Source organism: Lynx canadensis, chromosome D2, assembly GCF_007474595.2.
Source record: "Lynx canadensis isolate LIC74 chromosome D2, mLynCan4.pri.v2, whole genome shotgun sequence".
In the NCBI taxonomy this organism is placed as follows: domain Eukaryota; kingdom Metazoa; phylum Chordata; class Mammalia; order Carnivora; family Felidae; genus Lynx; species Lynx canadensis.
The window spans coordinates 7175225-7197460 of NC_044313.2; the positions used below are offsets into that span (position 1 = coordinate 7175225).

At 58.7% G+C, this 22236-nt stretch overlaps 1 protein-coding gene across 5 annotated transcripts in view; it reads left to right on the forward strand.

Annotated features, from left to right (window-relative positions):
- CTBP2 (C-terminal binding protein 2) overlaps positions 1–21319 on the forward strand; it is a 156786-nt gene extending 135467 nt beyond the window's left edge. For 4 of the 5 annotated variants that reach the window (XM_030334407.1, XM_030334406.1, XM_030334410.1 and 1 more), the window contains 8 exons: positions 9177–9331; positions 9503–9647; positions 12964–13170; positions 16417–16631; positions 17100–17230; positions 17792–17919; positions 18681–18798; positions 20478–21319. In XM_030334407.1, coding sequence (XP_030190267.1) covers positions 9177–9331; positions 9503–9647; positions 12964–13170; positions 16417–16631; positions 17100–17230; positions 17792–17919; positions 18681–18798; positions 20478–20658 — 1280 coding nt within the window. In that variant the 3' untranslated portion in view covers positions 20659–21319. Of the gene's footprint in view, positions 1–8484; positions 8634–9176; positions 9332–9502; positions 9648–12963; positions 13171–16416; positions 16632–17099; positions 17231–17791; positions 17920–18680; positions 18799–20477 lie in introns of those variants that run through there. The other variant, XM_030334408.2, reaches the window with a different exon arrangement.
- The last annotated feature ends 917 nt before the right edge of the window (positions 21320–22236 follow it).

A 22236-nucleotide genomic window follows, 5' to 3' on the forward strand; every position in this document is an offset into this window, starting at 1 on the left:
TTTTTGGGGTTTTTTACTGGATGATGTGGTTCCCGCAAATATAGACACCTGCTTCTTTATTCTGGCAGTCCCCACACACAGGAGCACACACGCACACTGGGCTAATAACTGCAGTCGCCCCGCAAGCCTGGGGTGGGGAGGGGGCGGTGGCTTGGGCTCCTGGGAACCTGAGAGCCGCCCGCGTGGCTGGCTTTCTGTCCACCTGTTACCTGAGCCACAAAAGGAGGTGGCCTGCAGGCACCTCCCTGGGAGGGCCGTGACTCATTAAGATCCATGTTTTATTTAAGAAGCTAATCTCCTTATCCTGTGGCCATCTGAACCTCCAGCTGACTGCGGACAACATTAAAATCAGAGCTGAGGAGTGGCTTAAAACCAGGCGCCCCCGTGGGACACAGCCAGCCCTCTGGGGAGTCAGTCCCCTTCTGCGAGTTACCGCCGACAGTCCGGCCCCTGGGTGCTCGGAGGGCCTGGCGAGGCCAGGTTTTCCCACCCTTGTGTTATTTTCCTAACAGCTTCACTGAGAGAGCACTCAGGCCTATACCCGTCACCTGGTAACGTGCGAGGCAGTGGTTTTTAGTAGGTCCACAGCTCAGGGGAAGAACGTGGCCTTGGGGAGACCCAGCTGCCTCTAAGTCGCTGGTGCTCCCAGGCCAAGGAGAGCGTGGGCTGCGTGCGAGGTGTCCGTGCTGAGCCTTCCTCTTGCCTGGTTGTGTCGCGCATCCCTGGAGAGAGTTGGGCCAACGGCCAGAGTGGCTGAGGGTCCACACAGGGATGGATGGCGTGGCCCTTGCCGCTCTCTTAGCTTGCAAAGGACTTCGCTCCTTTCCGGCCCCCTGCGCCAGATCTGAGCCAGGCTGGTTCTGTCTTGCTCTTTACTCCTGCTGTCTTTCCGGCACCTGGCCTGGGGCTAGCCCTTCCTCAGGGTCGAGTTGAATAAATTTCTGCCGGGCCAGGCTCTCGATGCTGGCCCCTCGCGGTGACGTCACAGAGCTCAGGGTCGCCGTGTTGGGCTCTGCCCTCAGGCCACTGCTCGCCCATCAGTCACCGCGTGGACCCTGTCGCTGTCCCGGGTCTCGGTGCTGGTGGAGGAAAGGGTTGAACTCCATTCCAGACAGGAAGAGCGACCTCTGACACGAGGCTCCTAAGGCCCCGACCGTAAGGCTTAGCATCAGGTAGGAGTTCTAGGATGTTCCAAGTAAGAAGTCCAAGAGCTGGGGGCTCATCCAGAAAGTGGGAAGACGGGAAAGTGGTTTCAAAAGGCCACACACCAGGGTCTCAGCCTCCCGCGGCCAGGCCCTCACACAGGGACGCCGGTGACTGTGAATCCCATGACTGAGCCGTCCACACCTCACTGTGATTGGGGCGCCCCCCCCTGCACAAACCCAGCCCCCAGGGGAGCTCTTGCCTCTGGGTTTGAAAAGAACCCAGACTTGATCTGTCTTGGCGAGGCCTGGGGACAAGCTTCCAGGGCTTTCTGCAGCATGGGCATGGGTCATACCATGGGCTCCGACCCCACAGCCACCCCCCACCCCCCAGGCCTTGCCTTCCTGAGTGCATTGGCCCGCTATGCCACTTAGCAGATGACTCCGGGCCCCGTCAGTGGGGCCAACGGGGCCTTGCACTTAGCAGTCCTTCCTCCCAGGTGCCTCGCACCATGGGGGGCGCACATTCCCGTGTGAATGTGGAAGGCACCACGCCCACCCTGTGGGGACTCGCCTCGGAAGTGATGCCACATCACTCCTGCCACCCGATGTTGTTCAGAGCAAAGCACGAGGCCAGCCCATTTCCGGGGGTGAGGAGGTGCACTCCCCCCTCGGGGGCTGAGGTGCGGTGCAGCAGCCAAGTCTCATTGGGAAGGGGTTTTGCTCACCACAGGAGGCAGGTGTCCCAAGCGGTCGATGACCCATGCCAGGCGCAGCTGACACTCTTCGCCGTGAGGGACGTGGATGCAGACCAAGGCACCCACCATGGAGCCCAGCGGGTCACAGGCCTGGCGGGGGCGGCACCCGGGGTCTGATCCTGGGTGGGCCTTTGCTTCCTTCTCCTGGAGCCTCCCTGCTCCCTTCTTACGCTCGCAGTGTTCGCGTATCGTGGGAAACCTCGACCTTCACCTTCCTTCGCCGGTTTCAAGAGGGGATTGGGCTCCACGCGGCAGGCAGATGGCAGCTAGCCTTACAGGGTGGCTCCGTGGGGCGGCGTGCTCGACAGGGACTTGCAGGCTACGAGTGCCGAGCTCGATTAGTGATGCCTGCCCTGAGCGCAGAAAACGAGCTTGTGTGTTTGCTTTCCTCAGCTGGTTCGCTTTCCTTTCTCCTCTTCCGTTCTCGCCGTCCCAAGGTGTGCAGAATGGCCACTGTGGTCCAGCCGGAGCTGAATTTGGGGGTGTTCTGATTTAACTTGTGTGCTTAGAAAAGTTGCCTTCCATGCTTGGCCCTAAACTCCCTTCGTGTTCCTGGTTTTGAAACCCCCCAGGGATCGCCGTCTCTTCCAGATTGCCTGTGCGTTTGGAGCTCCCAGAGGGAGGTGGTTCCTCTGTGGGTCCCTAGAGCCAGGCCGGGGCCACGTGTCAGAGCCTGAAGAAAGCACGCAGTTGGGAAGGCGTGAGGACAGACCCAGCTCCGAGGGGCCGAGCTGTCGGCCGGTGCTGGTTTCACCAAACTGGCTTTACTTCTGCCTCCGCTGGGAAGTGTGCTGCCTGCCCGACGTGAAGCCAGAAACTGCTGTAGATCCTCAGCCCCCAGATTGTACGTGCCCGTTCATTCCCCCCCCCCCCCCCCCCCGCCGTGATCCCCTCTGCCCAGAGGCCTCCCCCAGCAGGACAACCTGAGAAAAATCAGGTACTCCGCTGGGGGGGATGGGGACTGGGACACAGGCCTGGACTGTGTCCCCAGACGGCCCCGGGGGCATGGGAAGGACGCAGACACAGCTGGCTCGGCCTGGGAGAGCTGCCTGGGGACACCACCTCACAAAGCAAGTTTGCCAGATGAAAAGGCAGGGACGTGGAAACAAAGATGAGATTTCTAACGCTAACCGCAGGTTTTCTGGTTTTGGGTTTTTTTTTTTAACTTTAAAATAGTGCCACACTAGGGGTGCCTGGGTGGCCCAGTCAGTTGAGCGTCCAACTTCGGCTCAGGTCATGATCTCACGGTTCATGGGTTCCAGCCCTGCATTGGGCTCTGTGCTGACAGCTCAGAGCCTGGAGCCTGCTTCCGATTCTGTGTCTCCCTCTCTCTCTCTCCCCTCCCCTGCTCATGCTCTGTCTCTCTCTCTCTCTCTCTCTCTCTCTGTCTCAAAAATAAACATTAAAAATTTTTTTTAAGAAACTATTATAATTTTATGATGTGATTAACAGTGTGATATCTATGCCCTTAAAAAAGTCCTCTTCTCGGGGTGCCTAGGTGGCTCAGGTGGTTAAGTATCCAACTTCGGCTCAGGTCATGATCTCACAGTTCGTGAGTTTGAGCCCCGTGTGGGGCTCTGTGCCGACAGCTCAGAGCCTGGAGCCTGCTTCCGATCCTGTGTCTCCCTCTCTCTCTGCCCCTCCCCCCGCTCATGCGCGCGCGCGCGCGCTCTCTCTCTCTCTCTCTCTGTCAAAATAAATACACATAAAAATTTTTTTTTTTTTTTTTTTTTTTTTTTAAATAGAATAGTGCCACACTAAACACACATTTTACTACGCTCGCTGCCTTGAGGTCTCTCGGCCTCGTCTTCTCCCACGTCACTTCTCGTGAAGGGCAAAAGTAGCTGCCGTGTGCGCGGGGCCTTCCCTGGGCCTCCGGGGACGGTCACTGTGCCTTTGCTGGCTCTCCAGATCCGCTTTCTGAGCAAACTGCAGCCAACCACGGGACACTTGTCGAGATCCCGTGTCTGACAGTTTCGAGCGGTTTTTATTCCACGAGTAAACGTGTTTACAAGCAAGGAGACCTCGCACCGAGACCCAAGATGCCACAACCTCCATCACCAGGCCAGGTTCTAAAACACTGAGCACCACAGTAGATGGATGGACCCACCCCCACCCCCAGCACAGCCATGTCTGCAAGTTTTTTGTTTGTTTGTTTGTTTGTTTGTTTGTGAGAGAGACAGACACAGAGTGTGGGTTAGGGGCAGCGAGACAGGGAGACACAGAATCCGAAGCAGGCTCCAGGCTCCAAGCTGTCGGCACAGAGCCCGTCGCGGGGCTCGAACTCCCGAGTCGTGAGATCCTGACCCGAGCCGAAGTCGGACGCTCAACCGACTGAGCCCCCCAGGTGCCGCATCCTGTCTGCAAGTTTAATGCCGAGTTTCAGATGCAGGTTCATTTGTGACCCGGAGTCAGCATCTGGTCCCCAGCTGGGCCCCGGTCATGAGTTTGAGCTCTAGATTGTAGAAATGCAAGCCTGTGAAATATGCTCCTTATCAGACCCGAGATCGGATTCTGTGTCTGGCCTTCTAGAAGCCGGGACTGCTGAGCCCAGCCAATGAGGGCTGGTTTGTGCAAGGTGGCAGGAAGTGGCTTTTTAATTGGGGGGCACCCGCACTTAAGGGGATGCTGTTCTTGGGGTGGTGGGCAACGTGGTCACATGGTCAGACCCTAGTGAAGTGGTCCGGGCTGCAGAGGCTGCAAGTCCAGATCTGAGTGCCCTCTCCCGCCCACGGCGGGCCTCTGGGACTTTGTGAGGCCGCGTCTCCTCTCCCCACCTTCCAGACCACCTTGCGGTAGGAACTGACAACCCCTTTATTCGATTGGCTCCAGGGCCTCTGGCTAGGCGTGCAGGGCAGGGGTGCTTTGGCAAAATCCGGTCGGTTGTAAAAAGAGGCCTCTGCCTGCCGGACGAAACGTGTTCATTGTGGCCTCTTTGCTTTGGGGTAAAACTGCGTTCCATGTGGCGGGTCCCATTAGTCCGACTGCAACCCTGTCAGCCTGTGTCACCCGTAGAAGCAGCAGCTCCTTAGAAGAAATCGGGTGCTATTCCGGTCGGGTGGCCAGAGAGCTGCCAGTGTCCTGCCTGGGGACCTCCCTCTCCTCCTCCTGAATCCATGAGGCCGGTGGACTTGTCTTTCCCGAGACGATCAGCATTGCGCCCTGGCATCGTCGTTGTTTTCCGCTGAATGGCTAATTTCACCATTTTTTGTGTGCAGCTCCTGCTGTAAGTAATACCAGGCCCGAGGACGGCCTTTGGAGCTGGCCTCGAGCTGGGGCACTGCGTCCCTGATGATGAACACGTTCCTGCTTGTGCAGAGGCGAGCCTGAAACCAGCAAGTAATTGACAGCAGGGGAGCCAGCCTTGCAAAGTTAATGCTGGACAAGTTGTTGAAAGGAGTGTGGTGATATATTTTTTGCGATGTGTCCAACTGCAGCCGGAATTGTCCTGAGATAGATAAGGCAAGCTTGTAGAAAGGGAGTAGTCGTGTTGACTAGAGGGCCACCAGGACCCTCAGATCCTCCTCAGCAGGTGTTTCCTCAGGCTCTGTTGGGTCTCTGGGACTGTGTGAGGGGCTCTCTCCTTGTTTCTGTGTTGTTCCTTGGTGCGGGATGTGGTCGTACTTGGCTCTGCCCTGGCCGTGACATGGGAATAAGAGTGACATTGTGAGCTTCTGAATGTCACCTTTGGGGTTTGAGCAGTGTCTGCTTATCGGTACCCTAGCTTCTGGTCACAGACCTCGGTTTTTAGTCGATTTTCCTTAAACGTTCATTGTGCCTTGGCTTTCTCCCCTCCAAATCCCCTGGCTGTAGAGGAAATGGGGCACTCCCTCCAGGCCTAGGGTTCGCCCTTGCCCCTGGGTACCCCCTTTCCCCTAGTCCCTTAATGGGTTATTTGCAACAACCCGTCCATTACATCCTAATACTAAAAATTACTCAAAATGTCAGAAGCAATGAAGAGTACCTTGGTTAATATGAGGCAACATGGCAAGTCTATTTGCAGCTTCCCTTCGCTGGCATTTTCTGGGGTCTTCTGGGAACCTCTACCCCAACTTCAGCAACACTGTAGGGACAGCAGGTGCTGGGCAGCAGGGTGGCTTGAATTAAACTGGATTCTCTGGTGAGTGGGTCGACGAGTCCCTGCTGTGACTGAGGGAACATGTATGGCATGGTCCCTTCCTCATTGGAAGTGAATCTCGGCAGTGGCCTGGCTCAGCTCTCTCTCCTCCTCGGCAGTGGGGTTTCCCGCGGCCCCCACGCTTCACACAGGACACGTGTGGGTCTCACCCATACCCGCCTCCCATGCAGCTGCCCCCCACCCCCCACCTCAGCATCCGTTCCCAGCACAACCCCCTGCGCCTTGCCCTTTCCTGCTTCCCCATACGGCCTTGCAGCCCGTATCTGAGCCCGGGGCCTCCGCTGGGAGCCCCTGGGTCTCCTGCACAAGCCTCAGCTGCATTCTGCATGCCCAACCTGAACGAGGGCAAAGGGTGGGTTTCGCCAAAGAGGAGGCGACCCAAGCCAGGGAGGGGGGCGATCGCTAGGCAACCTGGAGCGTGTTGCCCAGGTAACGGGATCCATGCGCTGATGCTGTGGATGGACATCTTGTGATGAGGGCCCTCAGCCTCTACAGATGTCTTGGATAGCTCTAGATGCCTGCCTTGTGCCTGCCCGGCGTCTTCCTCTGTGGTTGCTTTTTAATTAACAACTTGGGTTTCTGACTATGATCTTGAACTCTGCAAACATCGTCTGATTAACACGTTTGCCAGCTCCTTCGGAGGCAAGTCAGGGTGTTCTGCACCCTGTAGGGGGGACAGCTTGGGACAGGTGGGCCAATCTGACCACACAGTGGAAGACCCCCAGTCCATGGGAGTCCGCCCCTGGGATTGGTAGCAGGTAGGGAGAGGGGCAGAAGAATCTGGTGGAAGAAGGATGGGTCAAAGTCTCACCCTTTCGTTGGCCAAAAGGATGGGCAGAGGTAAGAGCTTTTTAGTGAGCACGTCGAGCCCCCCCACCCCCTTTCCAGGGGCCGCTTTCCACTCTGTGCCTCAGTGTTCTCATCTGTTAAAGGGGACGGTGCTGCCATCTCAGGGATGAAATGAGAGGGTGTAGGCCGCCGTGTGAATTACTGTCCATCACTTCCTTCTGCAGAGTTGGGGTAAAGGGCAGGGCCCGCGGGGCTGGTCTCAAGATGGCACCCTCGGTCTCTGGGGCATCCTTCTTCCCATTTGCACACACTCCTCTTGACCTCTTGTGGGGCTTAGCTGCCAGTTGAGCCAAGAAGAACGCCAGCAGAGGGCTCACCAACCCCTCCCTGCCCACAAACCGCCTCGGCACCCTGATCCCCACCTGCCATGCGGGGTAAGGTCTGATGGAGTCGTGGGGTGGGGGGGTCCCTGTTTTCCTGCCTGGCACCGAGGCTGTTGGGCTCGATTCACTTGACCGCCCTGCGCTGGGGAGCCACGTCGTGCGTTAGGCAGGAGTGTTGTTGGCCCTCGCAGACTGGGAGGGACTGGATCACTGGGTGCATCCCGGCCCAGGATGGAGAAAGCGCTGCCCGGAGGAATCCTGCGCCCTGGCCCCTTCTGAGGCCAGGACAAAAGCCTTTTCTCTGCTCCTCGTTCAATGAGGTGATTGTCCCGGGAGGCCGCAGCTGTGGCGTGGGAGTGCTCTCCCGGGGCAGAGAGGCCACTGCGGCGGTCATGTGGGCACCACGGGGACACCCTCCCCACCTCCACGTGCTGGTGGGAACGTGGACACGGCTCCAGGTGGGGATTTCGCTTTCAGCTTCTGACATAAGCATGTCGCGCTGTGTGATGAGCCCTCTCTGGTCACGCAGGGGCTTCGCGTGTCTGGGGCCCCGGCCGGCACCCCCAGCGGCCTTTGCAGGGCTGGCTGGAGAGGAACCTTTCGGGAGACCACGCAGCTGAGCGCAGCCTGTGCGAGCCTCTGCCGGAGCCTTCACCCCATGCCCCGTGGTCACACAAAGGCCACCAGGGCCGGAACGTCACATGCTCCTGGCAGGGGCTACAGGAGCCCAGCCGTGCCCAGCAGGCCCCGTGAGCCGGCACAAGTACATTCTGTGCAAGAAGGAAACGAGACAGACTGAGCCCGGCCTTGACACGCCGGTCACTGTCCAAGCCTGTCCCGACATCTGAAAGCGGAAGATGTGCGGGAAGCTTTCTCCTTTTTACTTGTAGCCTGTGACAGCCCACACGTGATGTGTCGAGAAAGCGGGAGTCATTCCACCTTGGCCGTCTGGGTCCCGGGGTCCCGCAGGGGGGTGGGGGTGGCGGGGCGGGAGGGCACGAGGTCCAAGACTTGCCAGCACGTGGATTTGAAGGGAATGGTTTTGTTGGAGAAAATGCTGCTCCCGCATCACCGGGGAGGACGTGCCAGGGCTCACGCGCAGCCTCGGGCGCCTACCTCAGGCTTCCGCTCCTCTCTCGATTGGGTTGGGGGTGTCGCTCTGCCCCGTTGAGCCAGCCGGTCGGCCTGGAGCAGGGGGACAGTCCGCACTTCGGCAGCGTGTAGGGAGAACTGGCCCCCACCCCCCAAGCTGTGGGGACAGGTGTCCCTGGTCTGACGGCAGCAGGACACGTGACCTCTCTGACATGCTGGTACCCGGCCGAGGAGAGGCTGCTCGCTTTGCTGTCCTCGGAGAAATTCTCTGCTCTCCCGAGTCCCCAGAGAGCTGTGCGCCCTCATGCACGACTCCCGCCACCTGGCCCAGGTGAAGAGGGGTCATGAGCTGAGCCCAGGGTGCCTGTTTCTACCAGGGATTTCCTCGGGAGCCATGATGTGTCCCTCTTGTTTGTTTGGAAGGACAGTGGGGACAGGTGGGGGCAGGGAAGCAGAGGGGAGCACCCCCCCCCCCGCCGAGGGCCCTGGCAGGTGCAGGGGGCAATTGTGTCTTGTTGGCCTGATTCCACGTGGCGGTGGAATTAGGAACCACGGTGGTTCATGTGCACAGCATTGGAGATGGCTCACCGAGACCTGGGTCCCCCTCGGACCCCCACCCGGACAGACCCGGCAGACAGATGTTCTCTCTGGGTCTCCTTGGCTCATCCCGGAATCTTCCCCAGTGACTCCCAAGTAGTCCGCGGTCTTTGAACCCCGGGGGCCCAGGGAGTAGGGAGGGAGCTGTGGGGTCCCCCCGCGCCTGATGGGGGTGGGTAGGGGTGGAGCCGACAGGTGTGAGTGGGGGCGGAGCAGAGCCACCAGTGGAGGCCAGGCCACCCTGCCCACCTGCCGCATCACCCTGCCGTCCTCACAGGCATCCGCCCCCAGATCATGAACGGCCCCCTGCACCCCCGCCCCCTGGTGGCGCTGCTCGACGGGAGAGACTGCACCGTGGAGATGCCCATCCTGAAGGACCTGGCCACCGTGGCCTTCTGTGATGCACAGTCCACTCAGGAGATCCACGAGAAGGTGGGCGCCCCCCATCCCCCCCCCCCCCCCCGGTTGTCACCAGCAGAGTCCCGGCACAACCACGGGCCACTCAGCCGGTCGCTTCCCCGCTGAAATCCTCGGCTGCAGGCTCGAGGGCGATGGGGGACACGGGGCGAGGCTCCAGCCTGCGTTCTGCTTCCCCCGTCACAGGTATTAAACGAAGCTGTTGGCGCCATGATGTACCATACCATCACCCTCACCAGGGAGGACCTGGAGAAGTTCAAGGCCCTGAGGGTGATCGTGCGGATAGGCAGCGGCTACGACAACGTTGACATCAAGGCTGCCGGTGAGCTCGGTGAGTGCCCGGGGCTGGGTCGCACGCCTGCCGCTCTGGCCGCAGGGAGGTGCCCTTGCCAGGCGGCCCCGCCTAGTGGCTGTGCTCGCCTCGGCCTTCGCAAGTGAGGGACCTGAAGCCAGACGAACTGGGAGCCCTTCGCCGCAGAGGGGACCGTGTGTGTGTGTGGCCACATGTCCGCGTTGGCCAGCGCGGACCCGTCATCCTGAAATACCAGTGCCGGGAGCGCGGCTCGGGGAGTGGGGGGCCGTAGGTCTCCTCCGGTCCTGGCACGGAGCCCCCCCCCCCCCTCCTCCTCCCAGGGGCTGCTGTCCACACAGACGCCGGCACCTCCTGTCCAGCCCTGTCGCTGGGGGTTACCACAGAAGGGCAGAGGCGGGAGGTGGGCGCCCCGGGGTAGGCCCGTGGCACCGTGGCCTCCCTGTCCCAGCACCTGGTGTGGACTCCGTATGCGTCGGGTGTTTGCAGAGCATTGATAGTAAGCATCCCCGGGCTGTCCTGCTCTCTTTGGGAGGCTCCAAGGTCCCTCTACATCAGCTCCCTGGTCACTGTCCTTGCTGTGTGTTTGACATACGCCGGATCTGCTCCTGGGTGCGAGGGCCGGTGCTGTGCCTGGTGAGGAGCAGGGTGCCCCGAGGCCACAAGGCTGCTAATCTAGGAACCCAGGCCCTTCCAGTCCCCCAGCCCTTGGCTGTGCTGAGGCCCTGGTGGGCCGTCTACGGGCCAGGGGTCCGTCTTCCTCCCCACCCCCACCCAAGTCAGCCTCTCAGCGCCCTCTGAGCACCCTGTGGGCCCCAGGGACGTGCCGGCACGTGCAGCAGGCGTCCCGCAGCCCTGGCTTCGGCTCAGGTGCCCACCTGCTGCCTTTTCAGCCCTGGGAACCCCAGCGGGCCCCAGCCTCCTCTCCCAAGGTCCCAGCCCGGACCTCTGAGTGAAGGTCCCGGGTTTCTCTGAATGGTTAGCTCTCTCCCCTGAACTGGGGGAGCACCCCGATCCCTGAGCCGCAGGGTGAGCTGGGGAGAGGGAGCCTGGCCATGGCGGAGCCTGTCTGGTGCTGAGCCTGCCGTGCCGCTACGTAGTGGTTCCGGGTGCTCTGGGAACGTGCGTGTGGCAGGTGGGGTTGCCCCGCAGGTGAACCCGAGAGGAGCAGGCGAGAGGTGGTCATTCCCCAACACCTGCCTCCTTCCCCTGCCCCCTTCTGGAAGTGGGGGCGGGGTGGCAGGTGGCTTGGGAGATGACGCTGGCTTTCCTGGGTCCCCGCTCCTCTCAGCACCCCTCTGGAAGGGGTGACCTCACGTTCCAGACTCGTTTTGTGCTCTTGGTAGAGCTGAAATCCCAAGTTCAAACAGCGACGGAGAATGTGGTTTAATGGGCTGGGGGGGTCCTCAGATGCGCGTACCTGTGCACGCCTTCCCATTTCTTCAGCGTTTCTGCCCACCCCCGCCAACCGCTCCCGGCAGCCACAGCCTCCTGGGTTCGAGGGAAATGTTCGTGTTGCGTTTCCTCGACGGGAACCAGCCACTTCTCTCCAGCGAGATACAGGAAGTTCTCCTGAGCAAAACTTGCCACCCCTCCCCTTGGCAAATGCCACCGCGCAGCCGGGCAGGGCCTGGAGGGGACCCTCATCTCCCTAAAACCAGAGGTGCTCACCTCACCCGGCCACACGTCCGCACTGGCCCCGGGAGGTGGTGTTCCCAGGGGCCTGCGGTTTTGAACAACGTTAAAGGATGTCGGCCCTGGTGTTTTCATTGGTCCTGATGCGGTCTGATGCGGGGGCTGCCCGGGACGCCTCTGGGCCTCTGTCCTGTCTGCAGGTTGCACTTCCCAGATCGTTCTGTACCCAGACCTTCTGCAGGTGAGGACAGAATGGCCCGTGGCCGCGGGTTGTCCTGGGTCGGGCCTGCGGTGCGGCATTGCTGGGCGGGCGCTCCCTTCCCGGGGCACACTGGAGCCGTCTGGGGACCAGACCGCCACACTGGAGGCCCTGAGATGGGTGGTCTGGGTTGAGAGCAGGGCGATGCTCAGGAAACAAAGGTGGCACCTGCCTGGGCCTGGACTGGGGGAGGTGGGAGGTTGCCGGAGGCCCCAGGGCATGGAGCCCGCAGGCTCTCACCTGGTGTGCCTTTCTAGCAAACTCCTTTATCTCTGGTTCTGGAGGGGTGACCGTGGAGAGTGAAAACATGGACTGAAAAAGCAGCTCAGCTCTTGGGGTCAGGCAGCTGCCACTCCTGCCCTGTGGGCGTTAGAAGCTTGTCCTAAAAGCCTTTGGAGAATTGCCCTGACTCGACCACGCCCACCGACCTGCCGAGGGTTTAGAAAGAGTCGGCACCTCTAGAGGGCTGGCGAGGCTTTAGAGTTTTTGGAGGAAGGTGCCGTTGCCGTCAGGGCTGGACAGTCCTTTGTCTCTTGGGGACCCCTCTCTGGGACATCCCCTCCCAGGGTACAGCCATTCTCGGGGCTCAGGCGGGGGAGGGGGGTGGAGGGTCCGCGCTCAGCTCTTGTCCTGCTGGGCTTTGGCCGGAACACTTCAGGTTCCTCAGAGGAATGAAAACCAGCCCAAATGCCGGAAGGTTCCCGTAAATCCTGGCATCTGCCTCCATCTGTCCAGACTGATAAACCATGGCTTCCAGCGCTGCCCGGATTCTAGGCCCGGCTATTTCAAGTGAAGTGTAGGCCACACCGTGGCTGTTCCACAAGACGACTGACCTCCAGCTTGGGGAAGGTTGGTCAGCCAGGATGTCAGACGCTTTGTCCCCCGGCAGGTGGCCGTGACCAGATGGGCCAGGTAGAATGATGTGCTCGTGGGTGCTTTCATCCTCTGAGCGGTCTTCCTGAGGGCGTCGCTGAGACCCTGGCCCTCTGGGCAGCCCTCATGGGGTGGAAACACAGCTGCTAGAATGGGGGTGCTCGTTACGGATGGTCCTGGGTCCTGTTTCCCAGCGCTTCCTGCCCAAGACTTCGGGTGGTTCCTTCAGGCTCTCGGCCACAGAGCCTGTGGGCCCGCCCTCACCAGCTGCCCACTGCTTGCTTCCCAGAAACACGGGGTCTAGAAGCAAAGGGTGGGCCGGACGCGGGACGGGTAGGGGACCTGGGGGTGAGCCAAGCCTGGAGGCTGAAGGCCCCTGAGCGTCAGAGCCGGGGGGGGGGTTGGTCAGCGTCCCCGAGGCGACAGGCAGGCCTCGGAGACCCGGCCCTGCCTGGGGTCACGGTCTGCGGCCGGACAGGCCGGCTCTGCCTGCCGCCCCCGCCCCTCAGCCGGGTGCCCCGGAGTCCCGGAGCCTCCCCACAGAACCGGGCCCGGCCCTGTCCTCCCCAGGGATCGCCGTGTGCAACATCCCGTCCGCGGCGGTGGAAGAGACGGCCGACTCGACCATCTGCCACATCCTCAACCTGTACCGGAGGAACACGTGGCTGTACCAGGCGCTGCGGGAAGGCACGCGGGTCCAGAGCGTCGAGCAGATCCGGGAGGTGGCCTCGGGAGCAGCCCGCATCCGCGGGGAGACGCTGGGCCTCATAGGCTTCGGTACGTGGCGCTGCCCAGCCCTGTCCCCGCCCACCGTGGCCGGTCCCCTGGGAGCTGGAGGAGCCGAGGCGGGTGGGGGGGCGAGACCGATGAGGGAGCTCCCCCGTCTGGGCGGCTGTGTCCGCCGTGGCTGGGTGGGCGGCAGGAGGGGCTGAGCCAAGTCTGAACCAAGTGGACGAGTTCCCGCGCACCAGGCCGGGGTGACAGCAGGGCGTCACTGAAGGATCTCGACCCAGACGGTGGCATGGGTGGCATGGTCAGGACACCAGCTTAGAAAGCTCACCTGGGGTCGGGGGGCAGGAAGAGGTCTTCCTGGCCACAGCCGGTGGCCCAGGGCGTATTTGGGGCAGGTTATCAAGGACCAGGTGGGCTGTGACAGGAAGCAGCCCGATGATGCAGCGTCAGCAACCCAGGGGCTCGGGTGGGTCCCACACTGCGCACGGCGGGGGGGCGGGGGTGCTTGCTTGTGTTTGCTGAGTCTCCTCCCCACCACTTGGCCACTCCATGGTTGAGGAGATTAACCGACCTCCCTGCCTCAGTGTCCCAGTCTGTACATCGGGAAGGAAGCGATACACAGGGCTGCCTCTTAGGACGCAAAGAAGGCATGAGAAGCGCGGCCCGGGTAGTAAGTGCTGGGCTGGCTTCCAGAGGGCTCCCCAAACCGTCACTCATCCTTAGCTCAGGGCTCTGCTTCCGGAAGACCGAGGGTCAGGACTGCTGGGACGGCCCGGGTGCCAGCTTGAACAAGGCAGGAGGAGCTGGGCTTCTTCAGGGGGCGCACGTCTTTCTAACTCCCGGGGTCTAAGAACCCAGGTGTCGGGGGTGATCACACTCACGCAGGAATTCTAAAACTATGTACGACGGAGGCTGGCGTACTTTCCTACAAAGGACCGTAGGAGACGCACATGCGGAGTGTGAGGCCCGCAGCGCCCTCTGCTGGTGCCCGGAGGCCTCCCGTTCTGCCAAGTGGCTCTTGGACGTGGTTCATACTTAGAACATTGGGCATTCTTCTGGTTTTTTTCTAAGTTTATTTATTTATTTTGAGAGAGAGAGAGAGAGAGAGAGAGGGATGTGCAAGTGGGGGAGGGGCAGAGAAGGAGAGAGAGAATCCCAAGCAGGCCCCGCACTGTCTGCCCAGAGCCCGACGCGGAGCTCAAACTCATGAACCACGGGATCGTGACCTGAGCCAAGATCAAGAGTCAGATCAACCGACGGAGCCCCCCAGGCGCCCCCGTCACACATCCTTCACCCCCGCAGCGGCCCAGCCCCGTGGTAGCCGCCACAGGCCCCAAGCCCTTCCTGGGGTCGTTTCTTTGGCCGAGCCCTTCGAAGGCCGCCCATCCTCTGAAGACCCTTTCAGTATCTCGAGTCCCATGGTTTGAGCCCCGTGTGCCCCAGACTATAATCCAGCACCTGCCACATTCTGCACGCACTCTGATTGTGACGTCTCCTTGCCGCCTTCCAGAACTGCGGCTTCGGGAGGGGGTGGGAGGGGGCGCAGAGGTAGGCGGCCTGACTGCCACGGCTGCCTCGGGGGCCGAAAGCCTTCGCCTGCCCGGGGCTCGGCTGAGAAGCCGCAGCAGAACCTGGAGCGTGCGGCGGGCAGGTCCCCAGCGTGGCCCCAGCCCGGGCTGGCGGTGGGACGGTGCTCGAGGACGGCCACCAAGTCGGGAAGTTGCACAAAAACTGGAAGGGCCAGCCAGCCAGCCAATGGTGACATCTGTATGCTTTCTGAAGGCCGAGGCCGTTGGCCCTTCCTCCTGCAGGGCTCCGTCTTGACCAAGTCAGGAACGGAGTGAAGTCCTCCAGTCTTGTAGAGACTTCACGACACCTCACGGCCTAGGTAGAAGCCCGGGAAAAGGTGAGGGTCAGGGAAGTCACGCACAGGTAGCAGCGCCCCTGGTGAAATCTGGGCGGGCTGCTCTCCGGCCCCCAGAGCCGCAGCCGGGAAACCCCATCTGAAGCAAAGTGTGTCAGGACGTGGAAGTAAAGCAGGGGGCTGGGGGCCCGTGAGGTGGGGGAAGGGTGGGGGCCTCACTGTTGGGTGTGAGCCCCCAGCCGCCCTGCGTGGGGGCCCGTGGTCCCGTATTTCAGGTGCATCGGGGGTCTTGTAGGCCACTGCCACACCCGCCTCCAGTGTGTCACCTCAGGTCACCTGCCTCCCCTGGGGGGGGTGTGGCTGGGGTTCGTGCTTTGCCGCATCCAAGCGGGGACATGGAAGGAGGGGGCCAGGAGGGACGGCCAGCTGCCGATCACCCTGCGGCCGTCCTGCAGAATGACCTCCTGAAACCTCCGCCACCAAGTCGCCCCCACGCGGGCTTCCTCGTTTGGAAAGGGACACCTTCCTTGTCCCCCCCTCCCCCCTCCCCCCTCCCCCCTCACCTGCACAGTTGAGCAGTGGTTTTAGATAAAGATGGGCTGTGCCCACTTCCCTCACGAGCCCGTGCAAGCATCACTCACACCACTGCGTTTTCAAGCTGAAAACCGCTCTGGAAAGCAGGATTCGCTCGCCGCCCCTGGGGTTCGGGGGGTTTGTGCCAATGACCGCCGCGTGGGAGTCAGGGAGGCCTCCGTGTCCCGGTAGGTGGTACGGGGTTCTGACCTGCTTAGAGAGGGGCGTGGGGCCTCCCCCGCAGGTCGGGGCACCCCCGCACACCTGAGAATTAGCCCGACAGGGACGTGCCTCCACCCCCCACCCCCCACCCCCCGTCAAAGCGGTTCCCCTCACCAGTTTGTGTCCAGGCCGCTCTCCCCTGGTTCGTGTTGATCGCTTTGCCCCTTCCGGGAGCAAACCCAGTGCTAATTGGCAAGAGAACGTTCCCGGCTCCTGCCCTCGATGTCTAGAGAAAGCAAGGCCGGGTTAGGAAGCCTGCTGTGCCCACGGAAACAGAGGGGAGGGGTGATTCGTGACCTCGAGGATATCGTTGATGGCTGGGGTAGGTGGAGTTCACTAGAACACTCTTTCTGGGTTTAAAATGTATGTAATAGGAAGTTAAAAAAAAAAAAAAGTACCCCAATGCAAGCAATAAGCCCTTTCCTCTTCATCCAGGAAGGTGGCCACCCCTGCAGCCCCTCTAAGCTAAACAGCGCAAGCCTGCAGCGTCCCCAAGCATTGGGCACAGGGCTGGGTCCAGGTGCCGGCTCCGGCCCCCAGAAATAGCGGAGGCAGCAACGCTGGGGCCCACGCAAGGCCTGGCACCCGGAGCGCCGTGCACTCGCTCACTCAGACTCTCTCTCTCTGCACAGGTCGCACGGGGCAGGCGGTTGCTGTTCGAGCCAAGGCCTTCGGATTCAGCGTCCTATTTTATGACCCCTACTTGCAGGATGGGATAGAGCGGTCCCTGGGCGTACAGAGGGTCTACACCCTGCAGGACTTACTGTACCAGAGCGACTGTGTCTCCTTGCACTGTAATCTCAACGAACATAACCACCACCTCATCAATGACTTTACTATAAAGCAGGTAACGGGACCTAGATCCCCTCAGCCCCCGGAAACGTCCATCAGAACCAAAAGGGGGACGGGAAACGGTCCGTGGACACACTGGCCAAAAAGGAAGACAGTCCCCTAAGACATGAGTGAGAAGCCAGGTGAGGCCCCTCGGCAGGATGGGCCAGGTGGAGCTGGGACTGGCAGGACCTACCCAGCAGGGACCTGCCTTAATGAGGTTTGGCCTCCAGGCAGCGACAGGCAGGTGACCGGTCACAGCTCCAACCGGCCTGCCCTCCGGCCCTCTCTCGGGATCGGCAGAAACTGACCCAGCTGCCTCCAGCTGTCGCTGAGACACCACACTGCCTTCCTCCCGAGCGCTGCACACGCGTTCAGTAGCCAGGTGGACAGAACTCATCTGGGCCGTGGCTGGCGTCTCGAAACCGCAGTACAGGTGCCTTCCGGCGTGGTGGCATCTAACGGCTCTTCCTTCCTCCCACAGATGAGGCAAGGAGCTTTCCTAGTGAACGCGGCCCGCGGCGGGCTGGTGGACGAGAAGGCCTTAGCGCAAGCCCTCAAGGAAGGCAGGATACGAGGGGCAGCCCTCGACGTGCACGAATCGGAGCCTTTCAGGTGAGCCTTGGCGGGCTGCTGGCACGCGTGTTACCCCAGCTCCCGGCCTCACGCCAGGAACTCCCAGGGCCCACTTCTATACCTGGCTGCCCCCGCCCCCACCGTGAACTTGGGGCATTTCCCAGAGAAGCAGCTCCTTGGGCAGGAAAGGAGAGACATTCTCCGGCCTCTGTCCTGAGGGCTATGCTGTACTTGAAGCGAGCGTGGGAGGGCCAGGGGGCCCCCGGGGGGGGGGGGGGGGGGCAGAAGTCTTCTGAAAGGAAGAAGAATGGTGTGTTGGTCGGCCGAGGCTTCATCTGTCCCCTGGGCCATTGATTCTTAGAGACCGGCCTGCGTAGATGGTTCCTCCTCCGTTCTGAGTCCCTGATTACTCCTGACACCCCTTGTAAGAGTCTTGATACGTTCTTAAACTCCCAGCCTTTAGGAGACATACTACCAAACGGTCCTCTCCACAAGCCAAAGAGCCCATCCTCCACCCGGGCGGGAGCTCCCTTTTGACGAATAGGACAGGGGTTGATATTCACGTTTTCTCATTTGCTGCGTTTTTGTACATTTGTCCAGCTTTGCTCAGGGTCCCTTGAAAGATGCACCGAATCTCATTTGTACGCCCCACACAGCTTGGTATAGTGAGCAAGCCTCACTGGAGATGCGGGAGGCAGCCGCCACCGAGATCCGCCGGGCCATCACAGGTGAGCCCTCCCTCTGCACCCCTTGCAGCCGGTGCCTGGCGTGAGCCCCGCGGTTCAGGTGCTCCTGGTACCGGTAACACACACACACACACACACACACACACACACACACACACACACACACACAGGAGGGGTGACGGAGGCTTGCGACGGGCAGAGAGAGTTTAGGGATCAAGTTGATTCCATTTTGAACGAATTGACGCAGTTTATTCGAGCCCTGAACTGAATTTCAGACAAAACCGATTTCCTCTCTCGTTGGCCATCATAAGCGTGCAAACTGCAGAGGGACCCCGAGCTCCTTTGTGCTCTGGCTGAGGTCTGGGGCGAAGAGTTTGGTGTGTGGGCCCCGGAACACGGCACATTTTCTGAAACTCGAAGGGTCGGTCCTCTTATTATAAAGAGACTTTACAGTCAGACTACCGTCAGTTCAAACATTGTAGGTGGTTGTCGCCAGTACCAGCTACGAAGTAGAATATTTAACTCACTCCTTACAAAACACATAGGATTCTGGGACGCCTGAGTGGCTCAGTCGGTTGAGCACCCAACTTTGGCTCAGGTCATGATCTCACGGCTTGTGGGTTCGAGCCCTGCGTCAGGCTCTGTGCTGACAGCTCGGAGCCCTGGAGCCTGATTCGGGTTCTGTGTCTCCCTCTCTCTCTGCCCCAACCCACTCGCATTCTGTCTCTGTCTCTCTCAAAAATAAACATTAAAAAAAAAATTTTTTTAAACACGTAGGATTCATTTTAATCATCGTGTTCCAGGTCGCATCCCCGAAAGCTTAAGAAACTGTGTGAACAAGGAATTCTTTGTCACAACAGCTCCCTGGTCAGTAATAGATCAGCAAGCCATTCATCCGGAGCTCAACGGCGCCACATACAGGTGAGGAGCGGGATGGCATTGGCCGAGGCTGGTGTGCCGCTCAGGGGAGATGGGAGGAGAGTGGCGTCAGCTACCCGACCTGAGTGCTCCCGGCATGATCTCTACAGTCCTTCGTTCCGATGCCCAATTTCTATGGAGCAAACACAACTCTCGGATGCAGCCTCGAGTCCGGGCTCCTATTTATAAAGGGAGCAGGAGTGGGTCTGATCACTGTAAGAACCCCCACTGCATTCCAGGCCACTGCAAAACCAGAGGGCTTCTAGGTGAAAAGGTACCGGAAAGATTTTCAAGTGAAAGGGCATGTTGGTGACTCTTTCTGGTTTGAATGCTCTGGCCCAGAGCCTGGTGCTTTCGACTGGGGAGAGTGCCCGCAACACACGGGTTCTCAGTGACGAGAAAGCTTGGCCCGGGGCATGTGTGATGGAGGCAGTGCAGGGGCATCTGCTCCGGGGACACGAGCCACAGCCCCTTAGAAGGGAGCGGAATTTCACTGGTGGTCATTTCCCCTGGCTCTCTTTTCCCCGGCATGCTGGGCTCACAGAATCACTGTTCCTGCTTCATAAAGGAGCCGCAGCCTTGAGCACTCCAGAAGGAAGTCTTTGTCTTGTTTACTGGAACGCACAGTTGCCCCGTCCCTGGCAATATTCACATAGGCCAGATCATTCTCTCCTGGGAACCTGTCCCGTGCATCGTGGGGCGTGCAGCAGAGGCCCTGCCCTCCACCAGTGCCTCGCACTTCCAACCGGAATAACCGGAAATGGCTCTAGCTGTCGCCTAACATCCCCTGTTGCAAACCACCGCTCTGACCACCGGGGCCGGGGACGTAGAAACACAGCTCGTGTGGTGGGACCCACACACGCAGGCCCGGACTCGGGGGAAGTTATGCTGCTTTCTTCGCGGTCTCCTGGCGTCCCCATCAGTGCCGGACCCTGGTTCCCGCTCCGCACCGTTGTCCTTTAGAGGCCACAGCGTTGATTCTTGCTTTGGCCAGACCAGACCCCGTGGCCCCTCGGAATGCTTGTGCTTGAGGGGCTGTCGCGCTCACAGGATTCTTGAGCGCTAAACAGTTGTGACAGGCTAGAGGAGGGAGCCAGGAGTAAAGGGCTTGATACCTTTGAGGAGGAGGAGTCTTGGAATTCTAAAGCACCTGCCCCCTCAGTATGTTTCATCCTAGGGATGTTTAAATACACTGACTCACATTTGCCTAAGAACCGTATGTTCTGCAGGCGGCTTAATGCCACGTGTCCTTGCACACGCAGCGACTTGTGTGCCCGCGACGTCAGATGGCCCACCACCAGCTCCCCTCTCCCCCTGCCGCTGTGTCCAGGCCACGACAGCACGGAGCTAGCTCGCCTAGGAGGCCACACTTAACTATCAAAGAGGACTTCATACTGCCTGTTGGCAAGTCATTAAAAGCATCGATGTGTCTTTTTTGTGCAAAGTATTTCCCAAATGTAGTACGGGTCCTGTCGTGTGACAGGAAGCTTCCAGATTGAACTAAACAGACTTCATTGCGAGTTAAACGTCCGCGCTTTAGATTTTTCACATAGAGGTCTCCTTGCGTTGGGGGTAAGGGGTGACAAAGTAACTCCTAAAAAACCAACCCGAAGCAGGCAGAGCCAAGAGCTTGGCCACTTCCAGCCCGGGACTCACTGGCCCTTTCTGTGTGTGCTCCTCAGATACCCGCCAGGCATCGTGGGCGTGGCTCCCGGAGGACTTCCTGCGGCCATGGAAGGGATCATCCCCGGAGGCATCCCGGTGACTCACAATCTCCCCACCGTGGCACACCCTTCCCAAGCTCCCTCTCCCAACCAGCCTACAAAACACGGGGACAATAGAGAGCACCCCAATGAGCAATAGCAGAGAGTGACGAACGGTCATCCTTCAGATAAACCTGGGACCAAGAGACAGTGACAAATAGATGAACTAAGGAAAAGGAATCCGACCGTCTTTTTAACCGATTCCGGACACACGCCTCACTGATGTCGCAGTGTTACGTACGAGCTAGACGCCGAGACGCGGAGAAGCAGAAGCAGAAGCTGTCGTCTGGTTACGGAGGCGCTGAAAAGACTAGGACGCGATTTATTAACGACCAACTTCTGTTATTGTGTGTTACGTTCTTCATCTGTGCATCAAATCACAAAGAATAAATAGATCTTTTTCCTTTATCAGCCCCTTGGGCACAGCAGGTCCTCAACACCTTGCTCTAGAATGTTGCATCTGAAGTTCCAAACGTCAAAATAAAAAATGCTAAGAGGAAGTCCCCCTCCTATGACTCTAGTCCCTTCGGTCCGTGGGGGCTGGTGACCTCTTTTGCTAGTAGGAAGATTCAGTTACTACAAGATGGGGAGGAGACTGTTGGCCTGTGTCACACAACCACAAGCACAGGATCGAGGACCATACAGCCTCCTGTACAGAAGCCTCTCTCCCATCTGAACTGCATACTGAGTGGGCGAGTTGGTTGTGAAGTCAGTAATACCCTCTGATGATGCAAAAAAAAAAAAAAAAAAAAAAAAAAAAAGAAAAAAAAAGAAAAAAAAGTATTAAGTTTCCCAAACTGTTTGTACTCAAATATATTTTCTCAGTTTCAGATCCTCAGCTATTTTATTGAGTGGAAAGTCTTGAGCTAAAAGAGTTCAAGAAAAATAATGTTGCATTTCCTTATGTCTCAGGAAACACTTTTTATGGTAACTTGTCAGATTGTCTATGAACAAACCCACTTTTTTAGACATTGATAAAGTCTTCTTTTCTTCACGTGATATTTTATACAAGAACACTTCAGGTGTGTTATTAGATGTGACTGATTTTAACAAATCCTATTAGATTTGTATCAACTAGTTACATGTTATATTCATAGTCTTTTGTGAATCATCGCCTTTTTGTTTAAAAGATGGCCTATTTTGAGCCTTTGTATAGGTACATTCCTGTTTTTGTGACAAAAAGAAAAAAAAAAAAAAAAAAACCTTTAAAACTGTCCCAAACAGAAAAATAATGGCTATCGGAACTGTTTTGTTTTCGTGTGAGTCACCGTTCCTGTATTTGTTTATTGTAAAGGTGGACATATAGCGTTCAGTGCAGTTTTCAATAAAAAGTAATAAAAATTTGTTAAGTTCTGAAATTCAAGTACATCTCACACATGTAAAAGTTCTCTACTTGAGATGTTTTAAAAGCAAATACATTTTCGATCAGCCAGTTTCCAATTCCTGTTACTTCAGGCAGGGTTCAAAGATGAACAGTTGCCTTCTCTACCTATTCACAACCAGACTCAAGAATGCTGACGATCACCCGGGAAGAGTCAAAACCTCAACGTTACGAAGCCCATCGCTATCAGATGATGCCATCCTTCAGATGGAACTAAGTCGATTCAAGAAACAAAACTGGTCAAGTTAGAGAGTTCTGCTTTTAATTTGCCCAAAAGCAAAATTACCTGGCTCAAGC